General features: G+C 63.7%; 1 protein-coding gene and 1 long non-coding RNA gene across 2 annotated transcripts; one reads left to right on the forward strand and one right to left on the reverse strand.

Annotated features, from left to right (window-relative positions):
- Positions 1–1,800: 1,800 nt before the first annotated feature.
- Positions 1,801–4,135, forward strand: LOC125752697 (translation initiation factor IF-2-like). Its single transcript, XM_049095260.1, has 2 exons — positions 1,801–2,517; positions 2,681–4,135. Exons 1-2 carry the CDS (start codon positions 1,801–1,803, stop codon positions 2,804–2,806), a joined length of 843 nt encoding a protein of 280 aa, XP_048951217.1. The 3' UTR covers positions 2,807–4,135.
- A 5,062-nt stretch (positions 4,136–9,197) lies between these two features.
- Positions 9,198–13,028, reverse strand: LOC112651046 (uncharacterized). The gene is made up of 4 exons (XR_003130568.3): positions 12,730–13,028; positions 11,738–11,874; positions 10,240–10,418; positions 9,198–9,771 (listed from the first exon to the last, which is right to left on the reverse strand). It is a non-coding gene; the product is annotated as an uncharacterized LOC112651046 (long non-coding RNA).
- Between the last annotated feature and the right edge of the window lie 7,706 nt (positions 13,029–20,734).

Here is a 20,734-nt window from a genome sequence, read left to right on the forward strand (position 1 = left end):
TGAGACAAATCATCACTTTTCTCAGAGTAACTTAAAAGTCAATCTGTGATCTCTCCCCACTCTCAAGCTGAAATAACTACATTTTTAATGCTTCAGATCTAAAAAAAAGAAAGAAAGAAAGAAAGAAAGAAAGAAAGAAAGAAAGAAAGAAAGAAAGAAAGAAAAGAAAACAACTCCAAAAGGCGTTTCGCCAGGGGAAAAAAATCCTGACCACGTGCTCTGGGCAGGGAAGGCAGGGCTCCTAACCTCGGCGGGAACCAGAGAAACAAAGATACAAGTGACTTTGTCTAGGAAATAAACACAATCCCGGGGTGGGAGTAAGGACAAGGAGAACCGTGTGGGACCCAGAAAAGGCAATCGAATGTGAACGGAGGCTCACCCTTCTGGAAACACGCAGCCAGCACGGAGCGGCGGGCGCGACCGCAGGCCCCAGCAGCGCCCGCCGCGCACGCGGAGCAAAGGGCGGGGAGTCTCGGGGCACGCGCTACCGCAGGGGCTCCGTGTTTCAACAGAAAAACCACTTCCGCCCTCCGCAGAGGCTGAATCTTGTTCGTATCCCAAGAGGCCTCATCCACCAGGGCGGCCTCGGGCCCGGGGTCCCCAGGGCGGCCCTCGCGGGGCGGGCGTCAGGACGGACACGGGCCGCCGCCGGCAGAGCACAGGACTGGGCGGGGCCTGCGCGGGCCGCAGCGGGACGGGGCGGCGGAGCACTCGGCGGCCGCGGGCACGAGGGCCCCAGAGCGCGGCGCCCCGGGGTGGAGGCGCCTCCGCAGCAAGCCGGCGGGACCCAGACGCGGCCGCTCGCGCCCCCCACGGCACCCACGGGGGACCCCGACTCGTCGCTCCCCAAGGCGGCGTCTGCGCTGCGGGCTGCGTCCTCGTCGCTGGAACGAAGCCGCCGCAGGAGCCGCCGAGCCCCCCGCGGCTGCCCTCGCTCTCGACCCCTGCCGGCGCCAGAGCCGCGCTCCCAGCAGGCAGGGGCTCCGCGACGCCGGCACACGGGCCCCAGGCACCCGCGGTGAGCGGAGCGACCGAGGGACACCGCGGCCCGCAGGACGAGGGGCGGAGGGAACGTCCAGGGGCCCGCGTGGGGTCGGGCTGCCGGGCACGGGGGGGGCACCTGCGGCGACCAGCGCGCACCGGGTCTGGGCGAGCGGCCGCGTGTCCTCCGGAGAACTCCGGGCTCCCGGGAGGGTCCCGAGGGCGGGGCGGGAGGACGGGCCGGGCACGCCCCGGGCGCTGGGAGAGGCCGGGCAGCTCGGGGACACCGCGGGGGCCGGGGCGGCCGACGGGGCCTCTCAGGGATCCGTGTCCGGCCTCGGCCCCAGGTCTGCGGCGACCGGTCAGGCCCTGGGCAGGCGCAGGCGGGGGCGGGGCCCTTCCGGCGGCTCAGGCTGGCCCCGGCCCCCCGCAGGCGGCCCGGCGTGGTCGGCGCTGGGCACGCGGCCTCCAGCCCCGGGGGAGGCTCCGGCGGCGGCGGCGCGGCCACGGGGACAAGCGCCGCCCCCGGCCGGGTGGGGCGCAGGGAGCCGCGGGGCGGGGCGGGGCGGGGCGGGGCGGGGCGGGGCGGGCTGCACGGCGGGGCCTCACCCCTGCGCCCCCGAGGCCGAGGCCAGGGCTTCCCCCGACGGGCCCGGCTCCGGCCCCACTCCCGGGGCTGCAGGCGCGGGCCTCGCCGGGCGCTCGGGGTCCTGAGGGCGCTGATCCCGGCGACGCGCCCGCCCTCGCCCTCGCCCCAGGCCCAGGCCCAGGCCCGTGCTTCGCGGCGAGGACACGGGCCGCCCGACAGGGACGCGGAACATGACGCAGCAGCCACGGCCCGACCCACGGGGAGCCGCGGCCGCCGAGGAGCGTCGAGGTACGGGCGGCTTCGTCCCAGCTGCAGGCGGCGGCGGCCGACACCGCCACACGGGCACGCGGGGCCACGCGGGGGCAGGACGTGCCGGAGCCGCGCCGCCGTCCCCGTCCCCGTCCTCGTGGGGCCCCGAGGGCCGCTGCGCCGGGGAGGGCTCCCGCGGCGGCCACGGGCGGGCACAGGGGGCGTCCGGGAGGCCGGCCGGAGGCAGACGGGGCCGCGGGACGGGCGCGCCACGGGCTCGGGGCCCAGGTGCCTCCGCCCGCACAGCTCGAGGCGGAGGCCGCGTGCTCCCCCTGCCCGCCCCGCGGCGAGGCCCCGAGCTGCTCCGCCGCCCGGCCGGAAGCCAGGGCTCCACGGGGCCTCCGCGCCTCCCCTGCTGCTGCCCCGGAGCCGGAGCCGGAGCCGGAGCCGAGCCGGAGCCGAGCCGAGGAGACCTCGCGGGAACTGCCGTCGGGACAGCCTCAAGCGGAAACCGGCCTCACCCGGCCCAGGGCGGCAGGAAGCGCCAAGACTTCCGGGCGGGCCGCCGCCACGCTCAGCCAGTGAGAAGCCGCCGCCATCACCGGCAGCCAATGAGAAGCCGCCGCCATCACCGGCAGCCAATGAGAAGCCACCGCCATCACCGGCAGCCAATGAGAAGCCGCCGCCGCACTCAGCCAGTGAGAAGCCGCCGCCGCCCTCCAATGGGCTTTCCTTCCATACAGCCCCGCCCACCCCCCTCCATATAAAAGCGTTTCCCGCCCGCCGCTTCCAGGCTGCAGCGCCTCTGCTGCTCCTGGGGAAACCCGATTCGCCGGTAGAATAGCCGTTTTATCTTGCAAGGTCGACACTTTCCGGCCTGCGAATCCTCCAGCCCTGCCTGGGAAGCGGAGAACCCAGCTCGAAGACTATCTTTCCTCTCACGGATCTACGTGGCGCCCTCGCCCGAGGAGGCCGTTAACCCCGTGACCCGCCCTAAGTCACTAAAAGCCATTTTCGTGGGCTCCGGGGCCCCGGAAGCGACCAGTAAGGAATTCTGTTCTTCAAAAACCGTTTCTGTTGCTCAGAAGCCAGTTTCCGTCAGATGTTGATTTGGGCTTTGCAGACTGTAACCCACGCCCAGGGTTTCCTGACAAAACACCGTGTTCTGGAGGACGCGAGTCCCAAGGAGTGGACCCGCCCCCCCCCCGGCCGGACCCCCGGGCGGCCTCGCGCTACCGAACTGTGCCCGTGTCAGGTTGTACTTGAGAAAAGTGCAAGACATTTTTGAATATTTTCTGCGAAGTTTCATGAATATGCTTTTGCGACGACTTAATGTGAATCTTTTGTAACCTGCCAGTAATCTTAATGTGCGACCATACTGTATTATCAGGCTTGTAAAATGTATGGACTATAAAAAAGAAATTCTGAAAAGATGCAAAACTAATGCTGTACTCATGCATTAATTACTGAAAAGTTGCACTGGCTCATCATTCCATTGTTGAATGGAAGCGTCGTTCAAATTTATGAAATGACTATTCACGACTCAGTATTTTCTGGCAAGAAAAACAATTATTCATTCAACAAATATTAGTGTTAGAGGTGTTAGGGTGCGTCACTGAAATTCTGCCCTGTAGAGACTTCGGTCCTAGAGCAGAGATGGGAATGCAGAAGGAACAGCTGGCTTATTAATGTAACAACTGAGGAAGCAGACGACTTTTATCTTGGATACAGAAAAAGTATAAGGTGCACTTGGAGGGTGCTGAGAAGAATTTCAGCAATACAGTTTTACCAACACAAATTCAAATTGTTATGTAAGATTTTTTTATATGGAAAATCATAATGTTTTAAAAGGCTTATTTATATTTATATATGTAAACATGCAAATTCTTAATATTTAATAGGTTTATTTATTGTATACTTTTATTGATGAAAGCATCTACACATACACAGAATAGAGCAGTGGACTTCATATATGTCACCCAGCTTTGGCAATCATTAGCATTTTGCCATACTTGTTTTACTGATCTTCAGTTTTCTTTTTGCTGGAGTAATTTCAAAGAAAACCTTAAACACGTCATTTCACCTGGAAAACCATCAGTCGCATCTCAAATAAAAAAGGCATTTTCCAGGGCTCCTGGGTGATTGTCTGACTCTTGGTTTCAGCTCAGGTCATGGTCTCAGGGTCTTGGATTGAGGTCAGACTCTGCCCTCAGCAGGGAGTCTGCTTGTCCTTCTCCATGCCCTTCCCCATGCTCTCTCTTGCTCGCTCGCTCGCTCTGGCTGTCTCTCAAATAAATAAAATCTTTTAGAAGAAAAGACATTTTCTTACTTGTGGCATTTTCACACCTATGAAAATTCACCATGATTTCTTTTTTTCTTAAATATTTATTTATTTATTTATTTATTTATTTATTTATTTATTTATCGAATCCCACGTCGGGCTCCCGGTGCCTGCTTCTCCCTCTGCCTGTGTCTCTGCCTCTCTCTCTCTCTCTCTCTCTCTCTGTGACTATCATAAATAAATTAAAAAAATAATAAATGTTTGACTAGATGCAGGATCCTTTTGTTCAAGAATATTTTAAAAACCAAATATATATTTTTTTAAATGAGTGACACTTGTGATGGTTAATTTTGTGCCAACTTGGCTAGGCCTATTTAGTCAAACGTTCTAGATTTCTCTGCGAAGGTATGTTCTAGATGTGATTAACATTTAGATCATTAGACTTTGAATAAAGCAGACAAGGCTTTCCAGTGTGATGAGCAGTCACATGAAGTCACTGACTTCATGCAGTCAGTTGAAGGTCTTAGTAGAGATGAGACTGACCTCCCTGAGAAAGGGGATTCTGATGGCAGACAACCTTGACCTTCGGACTCAAGCTGCAGCATGACGTCTCCTGGGTCTCCAGCCTGCAGGAGAGAGGCATGATCCACATATACAGATAGTGATGAAGGATAAACATAGAGATGCTGTAGATCGAGAGAGATGACGTGGGTAGCGCACGTAAATCCTATTGGTTCTTCTTCTTGGGAGAACCCTGATAAGACTTCTTAAGGGAGAATATTTTAGGAAATACAGCTCCCCAAAATATAAAAAGGGCAACATGAAATGTCAAAGTAACAAAAAGTAATGCTGAAAATATTGAAGTTATGCTTGCCTCCAGTTTCTCTCTTCTGTGTTCAAACTGAACTTTGATGAATTTCAGAAGTGAGCTGTTGCTCTTGGATGGAAAAGAGTAGATTGTGGCTGGCTACAGCCACATTTTCCTAGTTAGTTAGTTTACACGTCATTTAATATTAATTATGTTCTGGCACATTAAAAACAAACACATTTATTCCTGATAGGGCCCCCACTCAACCTCCACTTTTATGTATTTTTTAATATGTAGCCCATTTCTTTTTTGTAAAATTGGCACTAATACCTATTTTGGGATGCTGCATAAAGTCTGGCCCAAAATAGCAATAAATGTCAATGGTCATTATCACCAGCATCACCACCGTTTGCTTTGCTCTGAGTCCACGTGGAGCTCCTCGCACAGCAGAGAATGCATTTGCTTCCAGGGTGAGTTTATGAAATGACATTTTAAAAATGGGACTCATTTCCCAGGCCTCACTTAACAGTACTCCCAGCTGATACGGCCCGTCTCCCCCAAAAGCCGACCCTTTGCTTCCCCCAGAGGTCCCAGCTCCTCCCGGATTATTCACGGCCCTCTGGGCTGTGTGCAGTGGAGCAGAACAGCTCAAATGAGGTTCGTGCATTAGGGAGAAAGCTGCAGGGCAGTGAAGAAGCCTGCCCATCCCTGCCCCTTCCCAACCCACAAGGGGCCTTCTTTTAACACACCCGAAGTCACCATCCAGTGCCTGTCACAACACATGGTCATGCCGGCACCTGCCTGGCAGCTGCATAACCTTGGGGAAACCTCTTAACCTCTTCAAGTTCCATTTATTAGTCTGACAAAAGAGGGACACTGATTTCGGGGCTCTGTGAGCATCTGCATGCGTGAGCGTGAATGAAAGCTCAGTAAAGACAATAAATAGACAGACGGATGGATGGACAGATGGCTGGCTGGCTGGAGTGTGTCTCTTACAGATCCCAACACACTTCCATATACCTGATCCTCGCCACATCCTTGTGATGTGAACAGGGAAAGTAAAGTCCCCTTGACAATGAGGCAAACGACGCAAGACCCTGGCAGGATGGAAGTGGGTGTCAGTTTTCACAGTAAAGTGCAGTTTATCCTGGTTACCTCTCACCATGGTGCGAAGTTGAGGTCAGGTGTCTTGTGTCAGGTCACTATTTCCTGCATGAATAATGTATGGACAATTTCTAAAGAAAAAATTTCTATCCCACTATGTCAACCTAAATTATCATATACCTTAAATATAGATTAGTGTAAACTCCAAGCAAATGTATAAACTGACTATCTATAGAGCCCTATGCCGGTGCCTCCGGCTGCCACCAGCGCCCGGGGCAGGGCTCCAGGGGGGACTCGCCCCGCCGGCGGCCCCCCACCCCTTGCTCAGTCCAGGCCAGGCCCCAGGCTCCACTTGCTACTTTCCATATTTCCTGTGGAAGCAGAGCGGCCAGGGAGACCAGCTGGGGGCAGGATACAGCAGCCATCCCAGGGGGCTTCTCTCCATGCGGGGCCATTGCAAGGCTGAGGTGCTGAGCTTCGGCTCCCCAGGGGCGGCGAGCAGATGGACCGGGGCAGCCCAGCACCCAGGCGCCCGGCGCATCCGGGCCGAGCCTTGGCTTCCTCCCGCCGTCTGCTCACCGCCCTCCCTGCTGCTGGGACGGTGGCCCGGTGTGTGCCCGGGGCAGGGGTGCCTGCAGGCCTCTAGGGGCGCAGCAGTGGGGACAGGGCCAGGAGGCTGCAGGGCAGCAGGCCTGGCCCAGACGCCACACCCCTCCCCCGGCCCCCCGCAGGCTCCCCAGGATGCACCGGCCTCATTCCCCCTCGGTCTCCTGCTCCTGCAGTGCCTGCCACGTGTCAGGCCCCGTGCTGGCCTCAGAGGGGAAGCCTGGGAACGCTCAGAACCCGGGCTGGCTGGGCTGCGGTGGCCGGAGGCCGGAGGCCGGAGGCTGGAGGCTGGAGGCCAGAGGCTGGAGCCTACCCTCGGGGGCTCCGATGCCACAGCAGGGGCAGCAGGCCACGCTGCACGCCCAAGAGTCGCCCCCACCCAGTCTGGGCCCTGGGCACTGCCGCACATGGGCACAACACGTTTTGTAAAAAAGCAGACAGATGCAGGTCAGTCAAGGTCTTCCTGTTGCAACGATGACCTTGCCTGAGCCTCCAGGTCCACCACGGGGTCAGCTCCGGGGTGCAGAGGGCACGGGGTCAGGCCAGGGGGTCGGCCTGGGGCTGCTCCCCCCACCCCCCCACAGCGGGGGCAGCCCCGCTGAGCAGATACCCCTAAAGCCACCCCACCCCGAACACAGGCCAGCTGCCAGGCCTCCAAGAGGCGCCGGGATGGGGGCTGGCAAGCTGGTGGCCCTGTGAGCAGTGCGGGGTGGAGCTGTGCCACAGGAGTGCCAGGCGCCCCCACAGGTGCCCCTGACATCCCCTGTGGCCCCCCCATCATTCAGGGGTCCCCAACATCCCCTGCCGCCTCATCTCCCCATCATTGAGGAGCCCCTGACATCCCCAGAGGCCCGCTCAGCAGTGGGGGTTCCATCCCAGCACGGGGATGTCGGGGGTCACAGCAGGGCCCCGCAGTGTGACTGCATTGCAGATCAGGGCCTTAAGGACATGGGTCAAATGAAGCCGCCGAGGTGCAGCTGTGTCCTCGGAGGCCCCGCTCCCTCCCTTGGCGGCTGCCTGAGGGGACGAGGAGGCGCAAGTGGCCCAAGCATCGGGGCCGAGTGAGCAACACTGCTGCCCGACACGATCCCGGCGACATGGTGGCCTCCGCATCATCCGACAGCATGACGCACATTCAAGTCCTTGTGACCTCAGGGGAGTGAGATCACTCAGGTCGTCTTCTGAGCACAGTGACATTCAGCTAGAGATTAATAAGAAAAAATACCTAGAAAATTCCACCTTTGGAAATTAAGCCACAATTTCTAAATAGCCCTGGGACAGCAGAAGAACTCATAATGGGAATTAGAAAATACTTGGAACTGGGAGATACTGGAAATAAATCAAAATATGCTGTTGCCGCCGCAGCAGCTCTAGAGGAGAAAGCAAGGGTGCGCGCAGCAGGAGAGGAAAGAAGCTGCAACTCCACCGCCGGAGCAGCCACCCCCGGGGACGCGAATCCCGAGCCCGCCCTGACGCCCGAGAGAAACCGAGGCTGGGGGCGCTGAGCTGTGCGCCAGGGCGACCGACGGAGCCGTAAACGAAGAGCAGATTCCTTCCACCGGATGCAGCAAGTGTATCCTTAAGGAAAATAATGTCGAATCGGACAAAATTAACACTTAAGAACTTCTGTTTATCAAAATAGAGAGAAGACTAAGCCACGGAGCAGGTGTTTGCAGAACAAGCCTATGAAGGGCTTCTAGCCGGGCCCGCCAAGGACGCCGACGCTGAGGACCCTGGCTCCCGGGAGCCCCACGGCGGCCGTGCACCCAAGGGGAACGCGCGGGCCCACACGCACCACCTGCCGCACCTGCCGGGGCCGGCCTGGGAGGCCACCCACTGACCACCCGCTGACCACCAGCGGGGCAGGACATGGCGGGAACCCGCAGCAACACGGGTCGGGGCTCACAGGTGCCCGTGAGCTGAGCGACGCCCACAGCGAGGGACAGGGCCTGGATGGCACCAGCCCGGCGGCTTCAACGGCCCGGGGGCTGGACGTCCCCCAGCCCGGCGCCTCCCTCCTGGGACCTGGAGACCCGGCCCGGTCCCCGGGCAGCCGCCTTCTGAGGGGCTCTCCCCCGGAAGGGCACGAGTCCGTCCTGGGGGCCCCCCTCGAGGCCTAAGCACCTCCCAAACACCTGCTCCTAAGGGCCCCCCCCGCCAGGAGCCTCAGCCTAGGAGTGTGAGCGGCACAAGCTTCAGGCTCCAGGAAGCAGCCTGTGTGCCCCACCGGCCCCAGGAAGCTGCGCGTCACCGGGGGCACCACCCTCGGAGGCACTGCGTGCTGGGCACTTGGGGCAGCCGCTCGCGGCTGACGGTCTCGGTCGAGTGCTTGTTACAGAGAGATGCACACCTGCACACCCGTCACTCACGCGGTTGGGATATACCGTTCATATTGCAATGTAAAGTCAACTAAAAATCAAAACAATACACACCAAAAGACGTAGACCTGGACCTACAGGCAGGGACGTTCCTTCACACCAGGTGAAAAAGGCTACAAAGCAGCACACGCGGTACGATCCCACGCTTGCCGACACAGCACACGCACATGGAAATGGGATACACGCCAACACTCATTTCTTTAAAATTATTTATTGAGTATGTGCTATGCGCCAACACATAATTTACGTGGAAGACATCTCTACGACTGTACTATCCATGCAGAGTCCCGTCACATGCATCACCGCCTCCAGGCCCTGCACGGCTTTGGGGCGCCCACCTTCGCACGACAGGGAGGGACCCGGGCAGCAAGGACACCATGACACATGATACGTGAACAGCCACTTTCACAGGAGTACGAGGTTGATGCACGTGTGCCCTACGAGTTGAGATCTAGACCTAGCTTAGGGACACAGTGCCACCGACTCGGCCACGAGCCAGACTGTGGACACCTGGGGACACAGCCTACTTCTAGAGCACAGACACGGGCAGTGACAGGGGTGAGGGGTCCCCACCGAGCCCCACGCGGCGCCTCTGGAGGCCACGAGGAAGGTAGCGTGCACGCACACGGGTGTCCCGCCGCCGGGCAGGGGAGCTCTCAGGCCACAGGAACGGGGGCTCACATCCAAGCACGTCTCCGCCCGGGCTCATTCCTGCAGCACCTGCTTCCCACAACTTCGACCGTCATCTCCAGATGGGAAAGACCTTCTCTCCAACCTGAAAACAGACAAAGCAAATCAGTCATAATAAACCGCTTGAGTGTGACTCACACGCAGCACCTCCTGATGACGACTCAGGATGGCACCCAAGAGCGACTTCCAGGCGGAGAAGTTTTCTTAATGACCAAGATTAAGACTTTGACATAAAATTAGCACAAAGCAGGTAGGAGACCAGAGGAGAACCGTCGCGTCCCCTCTGCCATCCTGCACCAGGTGTGGGAACGGCGGCCCGGCCCGCTCTCCACCGGGGCCTCCTGGACACGGGAAGGGTGGCCTTGGGCTGGGCCCCTGCCCTCAGACTCACCTTCCTGCCCCCGTTTCCTGTTCTACCAATAACAGCACCCAATTCCCGTGAGGAGGGTGAGAAAGCAGCGCAGGCGCGCAAGGCCGAGGCCGTGGCACCGCGACCGCCACACCCGTCTCCCAGCACCAGCGCCCAGCACCCGCCCTGCAGCACAAGCCTTACTTTCTGCGATGTGGGGTCTTGTGTGGATGTGGGGTCTTGTGTGGAAGCTGAGCGCCACGGACATGTGCCTCCTCCACACGGGGTTTCTCTGCAGCACAACCAAGCCTGTGACCACATCTCCCGAGACCACGGACATGGGTTCGTCCATCATAAACAGCACCTGCTTCCAGTGGGTGGTTCTGCAAGACACGGGGCACGCATCACCTCTGTGGGGTGGACCCCCAGGCTCCCCCGTGGGGCAGATGCACCAGGCCCATGGCGAGGCCTCTGTGGGCGCCAGGGACTGGGCCGCAGCCCAGTGAGCACACGGCTCTAGGTGCTCCCAGGCCCCCGCACCCTGGCACGGGCATCTACCGCATCCCTGCCCGGTCCTTAGGCTGCCAACGCCGAGTTCTAGTTTCCGCAGTGCAGGAAGGCCACTGCCCCTGGGAGTCGGGCTGGAGGGGGTGTGGCAAGTGTGACATCTGGGACAAACTGTCACGTTCCGCGCTCTCTGGGTTCTGCAGGCCCTGAGGACACGGCTCCACGGCTTCACGTCCCTCCGACCCCAGCCGCTGTGAGGGCCCCTGTCCCCGCGTCCCAGAGCGCTGCCCGGGCTCGGCACCTGCCTGCCCCACCCCACCGTGTGCGGGCACTCGACTGCCCGGGGCCTGAGTTCCCACCCTTGACGGGCGACAGCTCGCATCTGTGCGCCGGGACCGGGAAGGGCAGCAGGAGGCCTGGCCCCGCCACCTCCACGGACGCTCCGGCCAACAGCCTGGCTCCTGTGGTGCGGACGGATGCGAGGCCCTGAGGACCCCCACTGCGGCCAGTGTTGACCCGAGCAGCGCGGCTGCCCGCCCCGGCCCGGGCACCTACCGCGCAGGCCCACGGAGGCCCCATGAAGGCAGCGCTGCACCGGGCTGCTGGGTCCAGCTCCAAGGCAGACCGCAGCGCCCAGCGCGCCTGAGCAGCGTGCAGCGTCAAAATGCTACTGCACAGAAGTGTCCCAGGGGCGGCTGGGGGCTCAGTCCGGGGAGTGTCTGCCTTCGGCTCAGGGATGACCCCGGGGCCTGGGATCGAGTCCCGCATCGGGCTCCCTGCTCAGCGGGGCGTCTGCCTCTCCCTTCCCCGCCCTGCCCTCTGCTCATGTGCTCTCTCGCCCACTCTCTCCCTCAAATAAAATCTTTAAAAAAAATTTGTCTCAAGAAACACTGACCTTCCTCAAGAAAGTCTTGGGGAGTTAAAAGCCCCTACAATTCCGTGGGTTGTGCTTGTATTAGACCATGGGAAGCTGAAGCAGCGTCCAGGGCAACTGAGGCAGGCAAAGTGTGCTCCGCCCGTTCATGCAGGGGTCAGAGGACAAGCAGGGCAGCCCAGGGCAGGGGCGGGTGGGGCACGGTCCCGGTCCCCCGCCCACCGCCCACACACGCCACTGCCTCCCCAACGGCTGCGCGGCAGGGAACCTGCACCCGCTCCTCCCGGGGCAGCGGAGCCCCTGCGGGTGCTGCACACTCACGGGTGAAACGGGCCTGTGCTCGGCACCAGCTGCGGCTCGTCCTCCTCCAGGCTCTGGAACCGGACACTGAACCAGGCCGTGAATCCATGCAGCGTGCCGGCCTTCCTGATCTCAAAGTGCAGCTCGCCTTTCACGGTCTGTTCAGGCAAACGATAAGGAAGGGACGCGGCTCCCGTGAGCGCGTGACAGCAGGCGGCGAGGGCTCCGGGGCAGGAACTAGCAGCTGTCCCCGCCAGCCCCGCTCAGATGCCGCTGCACTGCCCGGCCCCACGTCTAGTCCAGTAACTGTGGATGCAACTTGCTAGTGTCGCCAAACACAGCAAACCTGCTCCTCGGGAAAGAACTACTAAAGCTGTCAGCACAAATTCACATGCTGCAGATAATCAGAAAAGGTTTCAAAAAAAAAAAAAGAAAGAAAGAAAGAAAGAAAAGGTTTCAAGCAACGTGGGCCTCACTTGCCTCATTTTCTGGCCCCATATTTGAGTGGAATCCTATTTCTTCTCAATTCTTGGCATAAAGAACCGGGCCTCTCTATACTGCGAAACTAAGTGCAGAGCCAACAGCTCAGCTCCCGGCTGAGCTCCAGGGGGTTCCAGGGACCCGCTCCCAAGCTCTGCACCTCCGAGCACACCCTTAAAATGAGACCCTCCTGAATGCACACGCGCCACCTCGTGGCAACAGGGGGAATGTAAGAGTGAGAATTAAGAATTTTGTCATCCATGGTAGCACAACTTAGAAAAAAAATTTTTAACTTGAAATCCTTGAAGAAACTAGATATAATTTATTAGAATCTCAAGATGCTGAAAATATTAAACATAAATATAAAAATGACTGATTATGTTAAAGAGGTCTGTGAAAAAATAATGTAAAAATACAAAATCAGAGCATAAAAAAGACAAGACTCGGGGAAAATCAAAGGCAAGTTTCCTCAATCTGTTTATTCGCACAGAGTCTGGTACGTGCGCCGCCCACTTAGCCTCCGGGGCTCTCACCTCCAGGTCAGCGATCTGCACGGTTCTCGTGTCCAGCTGCAGGATGGTGCACGGTTCAGACAGTCTTCTGGCTTCAAAATGTGGTTGTACTTGGGCTTCGAAAAAAACTCCTTAATCACTAAAGATCTAGGGAAAAAGTAGGAGTTGCTCAGAGGCGTGAACCAACAGCTCAGGTTCTGACACACAGACTCGCTTTGTCTCCAGCGTGAGCAGGAATTCCACGCCACCGTGTGCAGCACGAGGGCCCCAAGGCAGGGCCGGGGGGTCCCTGGGGCGGCCCGCTGAGCATGCACGGTGTGCGAGCACACCTATGCCCTCCTCGTGGGGCCTGAACACACCAACACCCTTCCCACGCAGGCTGCCCGGCCCACCCCACCGCCGTGGCTCCGGTCACCGCGGCCCCCTCCCGACACGTGGACAGGAGGTCCATGGGAGCCGAGCGCCGGGTCACCGCGTAGACACTTGGTTGTCTCATGGCACAAGCAGGGTGAGGACGGTGAGATGTGCACACATGGCCCTGTCTAGGTGGCTCCGTAAGAAATGCTCTGAAGTGGCAGGACTACGGGCCACGGGCCGATCGGGGCAGCCCTCACCCTGCGCCGGGTGTCCTGCCGCCGTCACCTGCACTGCCCGGCACTGCCCCTGGGTGCAGACGGGTGGGTGGCTGTGGGGCCAGGGCCTCAGGGCTCTGCGTCTCTTGCCTTCCAGGGACAAGGAGCTGCCCGGCCCCAGCCCTCGCGAGGCCAAGGTGAGAGCCCGTCCTAGGCCCCGGGCAGGACGTGGGGGGAGCTGGGGCCAGCTGTCTGCACCCCGTCCCCCAGGACATCCCCGGGCGTCTCCCCAGTCCCCCGTCCCAGCGGTGCACGGGCTGCCAGGAATGCACCCCAGACCCGGAGCCGTGGTCCGCGGGGGCCCCTGTGCCTTCCTGGCTCCTCCGGGTCCCGCGGGGGACTGGACGTGGCCCGAGCACCCACCTCCCAGGCTGGAGCCTCACCTGCGGCCCCCGCTTGTCCTCTTCCAGAAACTCCGCCAGGAGACCTGGCGCGCAGACAAATGGATAAAAATGCTCAAGCGATGGCACCACTACCTCCCCAGCGAGAAGGTGGGGCGCTGGGTGCCCCCGAGGGCTCTCCGTCCTAACGGGGCTGGGGGGCCGCCCTCAGTGTCCTCCTGCCCTGTCTTCGGGGGAGCCCCCTGCCTGGGGAGAGTCTGCTGGGAGCCCGAGCCTCCCCAGGCCCCGGGTCGGCGGTGGGGGAGTGTCAGGTCGGGGCCACGGTCCCTGCTCCTCGTGGGGGATGGGGCCCAGCTCCAGGGAGACCCAGCCTCCCGCAGACACCCTGGAGCCGAAGCTGGAAACTTCTAGATGCCTCGCGCTCCCTGGGCTCCAAGGGGCCGCCCTGGGCCCCTCTCACCAGCACTGCCTTCCTCCCCGCAGCTGCGATGCTGAGTCTACAAGGGGGTCCCACCCCAGGTGCGGGGACAGGTGTGGCTGCGATTGCTGAACGTCGACCAGGTTAAGGCCAGGAATGCCGGGAAATACCAGGTGGGACCCGTCCACTCCCCGTGGACCCTCGGTCCCCTCCCTGCCCAGGGCTGACCCTCCATGTCCCCTCCCCACCGGGCTGAACTCCCGCGTCCCCTCCCCACCTGGGCTGATCCTCCATGTCCCCTCCCTGTCCAGGGCTGACCCCCTGTCCCCTCCCCTCCAGGCTGAACCCCCATGTCTCCTCCCCACCCGGGCTGAACCCCCGTGTCCCCTCCCCACCCGGGCTGACCCCCCATGTCTCCTCCCCACCCGGGTTGATCCTCCATGTCCCCTCCCTGTCCAGGGCTGACCCTCAGTCCCCTCCCTGCCCACGACAGCTGGGCACAGGCCCTCACGCAGGCCCCGCGGGCACGGTGGGCACTCCCGCCATCCCCGGCCCCCCAGGGGAAGGGTGGAGCTTCCTGCAGGACACACTGCCATGGTGGCCCCAGGGCTCCCTGCCCAGGACGGCAGCTGTTGACAGGTCGGGGTCTGTGTCCCTGACGCCGGCTCCTCCTCCCAGGGTCTCCCTGCAGGAAATGAAGGAGGAGGCCCTGGTCTCCTCCCGGGACATCATGCAGATTGACCTGGACGTCAATGGGACGTTCCGCAGTCACACCATGTTCTGGGAGGGCTACGGGGTCGGGTGAGGCTGCTGGGCCTGCGGGGTTTGGGGGCCCGGGGGAGGCCCGGGGGCTTCTGTGCAAGGGACACGGGGTCTCCGAGGCCGGGGGGAGCAACGGCAGCAAACAACACACTGCCACATGGTAGGGTGCTCGGGATGACCCCCGTGCCCCCACTCCCAGGGTCTCGGGGATGGGGAGGCCCCGTCCTGGGGTCACCGTCTGAACTGAACCCCAAGGGGGTGAGGGGCAGACCCATGAAGAGCAGGGGGCCGGGGTGGGGGCGTGGGGGGCAGGAAGGGGACCTGGGGGCCAGGGTGCATGGCCGCAGCTGGACTGGGACATATGGACCCGACGAGGGTCGGACAGGTCAGGGTGACACCCACCCTCGGTGCTTTATGTACTTCTGAATTCTGGGCATTTTATTTTAGACAATTTGCAGTTGGTGAGGACACATAGCATGACGACCCCCAGATGCCACCCCGGTCCAGGCAGGCCCTGCGCTGAGCACACGGGGCCCCAGGGGCAGGGGCAGGGGTCACAGCAAACCCCAGACTGGGGTCGCCTTTATCTGTAGACGTCTCCGTGTGCACCTTAGAGAAGGGGGTGCCCTGTGTCTGCAGCCCCCCACCCCATCCCCCTCAACCAACGCCCCCAGGCCATCCCCCTACATCACCCCCCACACCATCCCCCACACCCCCAGACCCCCACCCCTACACTATCGGTCCCGCCCCCCCCCCCCCCCCAACAAGGACGCGGTGCAGCTGCCCCCTGTGGGACATGCTCAGCCTCCCCGGCCACCTTGGGGTTCTCTGGATGGCCTGCTCCCGTCAGAAGCCCGGGTGTCCCGTAGAGTCCCCAGGGGCTGCGGGGAGGTGGGGAAGGCAAGGAGCCCCCGACAGGGGGGTGCCGGTGGGTGGACCAGAGGGTGAAGCTACCTCTGTGCGCAGCAGGCAGGGTGTGTGGGAGCCCGGGACCCCAGGGGTGACCTGCAGGGGCGCCAGGGGCGGGGCTAGGGGGCTACCAGGCAAGGGTAGCTGGGCTTCCCAGGGGGCCGCTCAGACCGTCTCCCCACGAGAACTCGGTGCTCCTCCCTGCAGGGAACCTGCAGCCCCCTGGGGCCCCCGTGGCCCTCAGAGCGCGGCGGGGTCAGGCTGACCTGTGACCCCCGCCCAGGGGGAGCCGGCCTCCAGCACCCCGGCCCGGGGGCCGCGGAGCCGGGGTGCAGACTCAGGCCGCCGTGCGGGGGGCATCCGGCGGCTCCTGGCAGCGCTGAGGGGCCGCACCCCGTACCCCCCGTGCTCAGATAGTGACCCCAGGGGTTCGCAGCCTGTATCCGGGTCACACCTGCACGACGTTCCCTGCTCTCCTCACAGTGGCTCAGACCTGGAGCCCCGAAATGCTCTGGGATGTGTGGGCCCCGGGTCCCCCGCACAGAGTCCAGCCCAGGGACACCTGGGAAGTCGTGGGGGTGTGCTCAGGGCCACGGATGCCCCGGCTGCGTGGGCTCGGGGCAGGGGCCACGTGGGGCTGGTGGTGTTCCTGGGACACGGGGCCAGGCCAGGCCAGGGCAGGGGAGGAGAGGCGTCAGGGGCTGTGGGGACCGGGGCAGGGGGAGCGCTGGCTCCCAGGGGACGTGCGGGGGGGCCGCTCCAGGGCTGGAGGGGGCGCTGGCGGTGCTCGGGGAATCCAGAGCTGCACACCCCATGGCGGGAGCCGCTCGGAGGCGTCGGACACCCCAGGGTGCACTTAACCCCCAGCACGCTGCACGTGTGAGGTCACCGCCTGTCCCCGTGCACAGACCTGACCCCAGAGATCGGCCTCTGCGGAGGGGCCCTGCGGGCCGCGGGGCCTGCGGGGCGGGTGTCGGCACCTCGGTGGTCTTGCTGGCCGGGGGCTGACTGAGCAGAGCCCCCCGCTGTCCCCCCTCCTAGGCAGGGAGCCCTGTTCCTCGTGCTGGCGGCCTACTCGGTGTACGACACCGTGAGTGTCCCTGCCCCCCCTCCTGCCCTGCGGGCAGCCTTGTCCTGAGTGCTGGTGACCAGCGGGACTCACAGTCAGGGCCCCAGCTCCACGGCCCCGAGATGCCGGGGAGGGTCTCTCTCCTCCGGGACGGGCAGGGGGCGGGGTGCAGACCTCCCAGGGGAGGCAGGGCCTGCGTGCCCGAGGGCCGGGGCTGCCCGGGGCCCCCGCGTGCACCGCGGCCGTCCTAGAGCTCGGGTCTGGACCCTGACAGACGGCACTACTGACGAGAACCCGGGCGGGGAAGGCTCCCACTCCCCTGAAGGGCACGAGGCCGAGGCGCCCAGGAGGCCGCCCCCTTCCACGGCACATTCCAGAAGGGTCCCCGAGGACCCCAGCTCACGCACTCCCCGGCCCCGCGGGGTGTCCTGGCCCAGCTCTCCTCGTGGGACCTGCCAGGGACCACAGTCAGGCCCCCCGACCTGCCCTCCGGGGGGTCTCCAGACCTGGCGGGTCCCCTGCAGCCTGGCACAGCTCACGGAGGCCCCTCCTGCTGGTCTGAGGATGGGGGCCCTGCCACGGCGGCCGCAGGGCTCGGTAGTGGGGCCCGGGGTGCTGGCACCCGAGCTGGTCCGGGTGGCCCTCACCTGCCCCCCCCGCCCCGCCCTCTGGGAGCCCCCTCCGGGAGCCCGGGCTGTGAGGGAGCCTGGGGAGCCTGACGCCCGCGGGGAGGGCTCAGAGGGGGCCTCGGGGCGCACGCTCTCCGTGGGGCTCTGGCTCTTGCAGGAGGTGGGCTACTGCCAGGGCATGAGCGAGATCGCGGCCATCCTCATGTTCCTGCCCGAGGAGGACGCCTTCTGGGCGCTGGCCCAGATGATGACCAACGACAGGCACGCCATGCACGGTAGGGGCCCGCCGGGCCGCCGGGCGGAGGGGAGTCAGGAGGGCCTCCCTGAAGGCTGCTGCACCAGGGGGCAGGCGGGGACCCCCAGCCCGCACCCCCGCACGGGCAAGGGCCCCGCCTCCCCGGTGGCCTCGGGGTCCCGGAGCCACGGCCACCCGCCCCACCGTCTGCAGGCCGGGCTCGCACTCCCGTTGCCCCCCCTCCTCCCGCCCGGCTGCCTGCTTGCCCCCCAGGCCCCCCTGCCAGCCCACGGCCACACGGGGCCCAGGGGGCAGCGTCTCCCCCTCCTGGGGGCCCCCAGCCTCACTCCTAAGCCCCACAGAGGGCCATGCATGCCCATCACCCTCCCCATGGCCTGCACCTGCTGCCCCTCAGGGCTGGGGACCCGCCTGTCCCCGCAGCGGCCCCTGCAGGAGAGAGGGTGCTGGGTCAGCCGGGCCTGGTCCTCAGCTCCCAGCTCATGCCCCGCGGGCATGTCCCTGGGCCCCAAGCCCCTAGCCTGGGAGGCAGCCCTGCCCTCTGGGAAGAGTGGGTCCAGTCAGGGCTCTGAGGGCGGTGGGCACACGGGGGTCAGGGCGTGGGGGGGGGGCCCTGCCCCGGCACCCCCCACCCTACCTGGTGCAGGAGGCCCTGATCGTGGGGGCCTGGGGCCTTCTCAGGCTTCTTCGTCCCAGGCTTCCAGAAGCTCCTCAGGTTCCAGGCTCATCATGAGCGCGTCTTCCAAAGAGCTCTCCTTGACCTGAGGAAGCACATGGCGAGTGGGAGCTCCTGAGGCTCCCTCCCCGGGGCCCGGGGCAGGGGGTGGGGGGCACGGCACTCCAAGCTGCCCAGAATTGGGGTCACATTCTTCCCCCTGGGGCCTGGACGAGGAGCAGATGTCCACCGGCATCTATACCCCAAAGTGGTTCCTGCAGTGCTTCCTCGGCCAGGGGAGGCCCCCCCGGGACCCCCGCTCCCGGACCTGCCCCCTGCCCCTGGGGAGGGCCCAGCTCAGCCCCACCCTCCAGACAAGCCAGGCCCGACCCCTGAGGCTGAGGCTCGCAGCCCAGCCCATCCTGGAGAAGCCCAGAGGGTCCCTGGACGAGGTTCCGGGGGTCGGGCCATCTCTGCCTCAGCTCCCCCGGGGGAGGCCGGGTCAGCCCGGGGTGTGGACGGGCCTCAGCCCATCGGGCGGCCAGCCTGGGGTCCTCTCGAGGCGTGGTGTCGTCAAGTGCGGGCAGAGTCTGTGCCCCCAGGGGTGTGGGAGGTGCTGGCTGGGGTCGGAACCCGGAGCGGCCGGGAGCCCTGATCTCCCTGGGAGGAGGGCACGCACGGGGGGGGGCTGTGGGGCCTCGTCAGAGGCAGCCGGGGGCAGATGGCAGGCCTAGCCTAGCCCCAGCCGAGCCCCCAGGGGCCCTGCTCAGGCCGCTCCTCCGACCCCGCTGTCCCTTAGACCCCCTTCTCGCTCACCCTGAAGCTGTGGGATGTTTATATGCTGGATGGGCAGAGGGTGCTCACGGCCATGGCCTACACCATCCTCAAGGTGCACAGGAGTAAGTGAGCCCCTGGGAGCCCAGGTGTGCCGGGGGCGGGGGGCAGGGGCGGTGACCCTGTGCTCTGAGCAGCACCCAGACCTGGGGCGGGGGGACGGCGGGGCAGGCAGGTGCAGCGGGGGTCCCTGAGAAGAGCAGCGGGCAGGGGCCTCCCCGGCCAGCACATTGCCCACAGCGCTCCTGGGCACAGCGGGACCCCAGCTGCTGGCCTGGGAGCACCAGGGGCCCCAGGGCGGGGCCCTCTGGGTCTGACTCTCGCCCACCGCCCAGAGCGTCTCCTGAAGCTGCTCCTGGAAGGGCTCCGGGAGTTCCTCCAGGACTCTCTGGCCCAGCCCTGGGCCCTGAAGGACGAGGCGGTGCTCAGACACCTTCGGGCCTCCATGACCTAGCTCTGGAGGATGCGGTGCAACCTGTCCCCCCCAAGTGGGCTCAGGGCCCCGGCCCCTCCCGACTCGGCCTGCTGGGGCCGCCCACAGGGACAGAGACCCCGGGGCTCCCGTCCTCATCTCTGGGGCTCTCCTCTTCTGCTCCAGCCTCGGGAACCCCAGGCCAGGGCTGGGCGGGTGGGCACCCACTGCAGGGCCTGGGTACCAGTGTGGGGGGCTGAGCACAGGGTCAGGCCGGGGGGCCACGCGGGAGCCGTGAGGACCCCCAGGGCCCCCAGCAGGGGACACACAGCCTGCTGGAGACGCTGACCCCGTCGGCCTCTTTCCAGTGGGACCTGAGGAGTTCCCCACGAGGCCCCTGGGCCTAGAGCGAGTGTCCCCGGCGCCCGGGCCTCTCCTCCCTTCTCCGGCCTCTGAGCCACCGCCCAGGGTGGAGGAGCAGGCCTCCCCGGGCCCAGCCACCCAGCCTGAGCCGCCCGGACCCCCTCCCGGCCAGGCCATCGTCCAACTTCCCCCCCAGTGATGGAACTCCCTCCCCACCCTCCCAGTGCAACAAGACGGTGCAGGCAGGCGGCCCCCGGACATGGTGGGCTTCAAGACAAAAAACGGGGTCCCCTTCCCTTCGGCACCTGCCTGGGCCACCCCAGAGGCCCTGCGACAGACCAGGCCCTGGAGCACCCCCGGGACTCCCATCACGGGGTCCCCCCAGCCCCCTAGGGACGACGCTGTCGGGCCCAGGACACCCTTCCTGCCCCGCAGCCACTGCAGCTCGTGCCCCTCACTGGGCAGTGACGGGCACAGCCAGGGCAGAGCCCGGGCGGCACTGAGCTCCCTGCCCCGAGGCCCCGCACAGGCCCGGGTCCCTCTGCCCTCCGCATCCATGGGGTAACTCGATGCTCGCGGGCCTCGGGGGCAGAGCATGGCGGTGAGGGCGGGGGCCCAGAGGCTCTGGCCCGCTATCATCGTGCCCTGCCTTGTCTCGCTGTCCCTCCCGGAGGGCGGCACCCCCCGCACAGGACTCCAGTCCCTGACCCAAAGGGACCTGGGCTGGCCTGGCCCCGGGCTCTGTGGGG

The sequence above is a fragment of the Canis lupus genome, chromosome 16 (genome assembly GCF_003254725.2).
Source record: "Canis lupus dingo isolate Sandy chromosome 16, ASM325472v2, whole genome shotgun sequence".
NCBI classification, from domain to species: Eukaryota; Metazoa; Chordata; class Mammalia; order Carnivora; family Canidae; genus Canis; species Canis lupus.